General features: G+C 40.4%; 1 protein-coding gene across 1 annotated transcript in view; it reads left to right on the top strand.

Annotated features, from left to right (window-relative positions):
• Nucleotides 1-4,586, top strand: part of LOC119429275 (zinc finger protein 638) — a gene marked incomplete at its 3' end in the record, with an annotated part of 23,745 nt that overhangs the window by 13,749 nt on the left and 5,410 nt on the right. The window contains 4 exon segments of the mRNA XM_037696936.1: nt 1,594-1,797; nt 1,885-1,916; nt 2,915-3,319; nt 3,601-3,666. Coding sequence (XP_037552864.1) covers nt 1,594-1,797; nt 1,885-1,916; nt 2,915-3,319; nt 3,601-3,666 — 707 coding nt within the window.

Raw genomic sequence — 4,586 nt, 5'->3', positions numbered from 1 at the left:
CTATACAGACGATCTATCTTAAAAATAATTGTGCAAATTCTTCTCCACTTTCTTTATTTCCAACATCTTGTTGATAACCGTAGAGGCAAAATCCCTCTGCCAGTAAAGCCAAATTCAAACCCCTTCCTTAATCAAATATTTTCTTTTCAATTTTTTAGGCATGGTTAATAGTTATTTTTTTATTCTAGGTACTTTTGAGTTACTGCTAGTTTTGGTTCTATTCCAAAAAGTGCATCATGTCAACTGCAGTGGTTTCTATACTTTTCCTCATTTAAAAAAAGGTAAAAGATGATCATCTAATGTAGAGGTGTGCTTGTTTTGGAATTCAACACAACTGCTGCCAATCATAGAAATCACTGGCATCAGAAGCAATTTTAGCGGAGGGACACGCTGTAATCAGTAATGGGGGTGACACGCTGGGGATGGGGAGTTGGGTCTGTGGGACCTCCAGAAAATTTTGAATAAAGTAGATGCCATTTCCTGCATTCTGGTGTATTTTAACAGGTTGTTAAAGATCTATGTTTACCTACATAAGTAAACACTTGATTCAAGAACTATTTTAGAGCTTATCAAGAAGTAGTCTGACCAACAGCTCTCCTTGTGTGAATAGAGCACGCTCCATTTCTCTCAAGCATCCTAGCGTGAACCCCCACATCGAAAACTGCAAGAACTAATGTAGTGCTAAGCTAGCGGCGCACAATACAGAAGCGTTAACTAAGATGCTACAGACGTAGTGCTCCACTTCTCTCTCACATACTACCCCCCCACCCCCGTCAGCAACTGCCAGCACTAACGTGGCGCTAAGCTAGCGTGCAAAGCAGAGGTGTTTTCCCCCTCCCCACATGAACACCCTGCCAAGGCACATGACCTTGGAGAAACACTGCATACAGTGTGAAGTCGTCGTCGGTAATCAGGAAAACCTGGAGTGGCTTTTTAGTGGTTTGAGTATTCTATTAATCAAGTGGAATGGATTCATTCACAAAGAAATAGAAACACCGCTGGGTGAACTAATATTTCATGGTAAATGTGGAGGGGAACTGAATAAATATTTTTTAATGTGGGGAGACACATCTCCCCTGGAATCTGGAAGAAATGCTGATTTAAAAAGTTATCAGTGGCCTAATAATTTGTTCCAGGGCTGTATTGTCTTTTAACTGTAGTTAATAGTTTTTCGTTAGGTCACCAGTGTTTCCCTTAGATTACTTGCCTTGGCAGGGCGCTCAGTTCTGTTGGCAGGGCGGGGCGCCCTGCTTGTATAATGGTAGGAGAAACACTGATGACACCGTTCAAAACTTTTTCAACTGGTTTTCTGACTTGCAGCTGAAATGTGGTTAAACTATTTCGCCGTTTCCAAATCCAAGTTTTAATTTCGAGGTTAATGGAGCGCAGTGTACCTCTTTAACTTGACCACAGTAACAGACTGATGTGTGAACCTTATGAAGGATTGTCAAGTCCAGCAAGTCCTGGTCCTGAAGTTTATACTGAATTCAAATGGGTTCTTTGTCCAAATAAAGCCTTAGAATATCTTTAGTTATACTGGGAAATCATTCAGAATGCAGCCGTCTATTAAAATGATTTTTCTCCCCTCTGAAGATCCTGTCCCTGAAGTAAAAACTGAAAAGTATCCAGCACTAGAACCTGTCAGCAAAATTTCTGCTTCATCGCCTGATGTATCCGTAGCTGCCGAAACAGCAGCACCCAGTCCACAACCGGCCACAGCCATGTTGGATGCTCTTCCTGTTACCATCCCAGCAGTAAAAGTTGAGATGGAAAAGCATCAGCAACAAGAAGAAAAGGGTAAGAAGTCCAAGATATTGAATTTTTCCATGCAGTCATAATTTATAGCTTGTGTATTAAATATTTTTCCCAAAAATTTCTTTGCAGTTTGCGTCCAGATGGAAACTGCCATGGCAACAGTAAGTTTTCACAAACTACTTTTATTATCCATATAATAATAAATAAATTCAAAAGCTAATTTGGTAACGTGTGGCAGCTAAAACGACTACGGTAAAATTAATTTTAATAATAAAGTAATTTAGCAGTAGAAGGCCAAAAAGGAGAGCAACACTCAGATTTATTTATTTATTTTACATCTACAGTACTTTGATCATGTATCTACAGAACATTCAGATTGATAATGCTCAGATTTAATCTTAATCTTTAAACTTAAAGACTGATATTTAACACACAACCAGACCAACTACCGTTTTTTCGCCCTTTAAGTCGCAGTTTTTTGCATAAATTGCATGCCCTGCGACTTATACACTGAAGCAACGTGTTTATGGATTTTTCCCATATTTATAAACCAGTGGCTGAGATATGACCGTTTTCATTCATTCTGACTGAAAATATTGAACACTACCATTTTCAACTACTAGATGGCACTCGAGTAGTATGGCATGCCGTTGTGTCATCTAATAGGTAATCGGCTTGCCCTATTAGACTCCCACCTTCGTCCAGCTCACCTGGAGCAACCGTCAAATCAGCTTCATTTCGCTGCGCCGCCCCGGCGAAATGCAGCTGATTTGACTATTAAAGTGTATTTATTAAGAAAAAGTTCAACTGAGACACACCTTTACTATAATGTCGAGCAAACAAGTAATTATTTTTAAGTGTTAATCTTGTCAAATTCTTGTTGAGTCCTCTCGTTAACGCTCCTGCGGCCCCATTTGGCAGCCAATCGATTGTTGGCACAACACCAGCTTTTCAGCGGTGACGCATAATAGATGCGACTTAAATGGCGAAGCGACGTATTTATGGATTTTTCCACTTTCTTAGACATATTTGGACTGATGCGACTTACAGGGCGGAGCGACATTTACGGTGAAAAATCCGGTAGTTTTTATTCCCGTTTTCTGTGGCTTTTTGTTAGTTTGTGCACTTTAAACTTAGTTTTTCTGTTTTTTGTTCGCAGCCTCCTGAACTTAAAGGACAACCTGCTTTGCAAGACAGACCTCCTGTTTGTCCAGTACCAACAACCACAGCTGGATCTGCCTTTTCTGATTCTATGGAAGTGGCGTCAGCTGAGACAGATGCGAATGAGACCGAGAAGCTTAAAACCGAGGTCGCTGCAGACGTGACCGCTTCTCCTGAGGGAAGTGAAAACGTGAAGGAAGAGCCGTCACCATCTGTTACGTCCGCAGATAAACAAACCATCCCCGCTGCGTCCGCTGCCACCAGTTCAGTCGCAGCTCCTGCCAAGCTTGAAAACGCCGCAGAATTTCCTCCATTTAACGAAGACATGTTCAAGGCGTTGACGTCGGCACTTAAACAACACAGACTCGCTAAAGAAAGCCGGACAAAAAGCGACGACAAAGAGGTGATCCTCCTCCAAATCTTCAGATTTGTATTTGTACTGTAAAGATGGAGCATTTAAAAAAATGACATACTCATTTTGTATTTTGTGGTAATGTTGGACAGAATCTTCTTAAAACAATTTGTGCAGTAATTATTGATGAAATGTTTAACTTAAAAACTCATGAAGCAGAAATGTGAACTCGTCAGTTTATAAGATTTTGCTGCTATTAAAAGTATCTGACCCTGATACTGATGTAAATGAGCTTTTAAAGTCTAAAGTATTTTTCTTTTATATCCTTTTAGAGTGCCAACATAAGCAAAGCAACTTGTGTTAAAAGTGCAAAGGAGGAGGACAAACAACACGCAGAGGTAAACAAGTTTTCCTTCAGCCTCTTCCTCAATGTTTTTATTTTACCTAAAACATTTGTTTAAATTAATAAAGTTCATCCAGGCCCGAAAGTTTCCTTTATTTCTCTGCAGTTTTTTCTACTTCAAAACTGTTGATTTAAATGTATTATTATTTAACCTTTATTTGTCACAAGGACTCATTTTCACGAGATTGAATTCAATTCACTTCAGTTTATTTATAAAGCGCCAAATCACAACAAAGTTGTCTCAGGGCACTTTACAGGAACATTCACATAAAAGACAATTAGTAAAGTTCTCTATCTAAGGAATCCAGCAGACAAGATGAATCTTCACTTGGTCTCAGTCGCCCATCCTGAGCAAGCACAGTGGAGACAGTGGAAAGAAAAAACTCATTTTTAACAGGAAGAAACCTCCAGCAGAACCAGGCTCAGGACGAGAGACCATCTGCTTTGACCGGCTGGTTGAGAGGACAGGAAGGAGAGACAGACGAACACAGAATGGTAGGTCCAGATGTAGGTGTAGGTGTAAGTCCAGATGTAGGTCCAGATGTAGGTGTAGGTGTAAGTCCAGATGTAGGTGTAGGTGTAGGCCCAGATGTAGGTCCAGATGTAGGTGTAGGTCCAGATGTAGGTCCAGATGTAGGTGTAGGTGTAAGTCCATATGTAGGTCCAGATGTAGGTGTAGGTGTAAGTCCAGATGTAGGTCCAGATGTAGGTGTAGGTGTAAGTCCAGATGTAGGTGTAGGTGTAAGTCCAGATGTAGGTCCAGATGTAGGTGTAGGTGAACCTGAAAGACACAAAACACGTTAAGGATAAAAAAATAATTACAAATACAAAGCAGATTGAGCAGAGTAAGTAAAGACAGTGGAAAAAAATGTGGTCAGTTTGTCCTCCAGCAGTCTAAGCCTGTAGCAGCAGAAC

This window comes from Nematolebias whitei, unplaced genomic scaffold, assembly GCF_014905685.2.
Source record: "Nematolebias whitei isolate Nwh7 unplaced genomic scaffold, NemWhi1 Nwh_scaf_282, whole genome shotgun sequence".
NCBI classification, from domain to species: Eukaryota; Metazoa; Chordata; class Actinopteri; order Cyprinodontiformes; family Rivulidae; genus Nematolebias; species Nematolebias whitei.
This window is presented reverse-complemented; position numbering and strand designations above follow the sequence as displayed.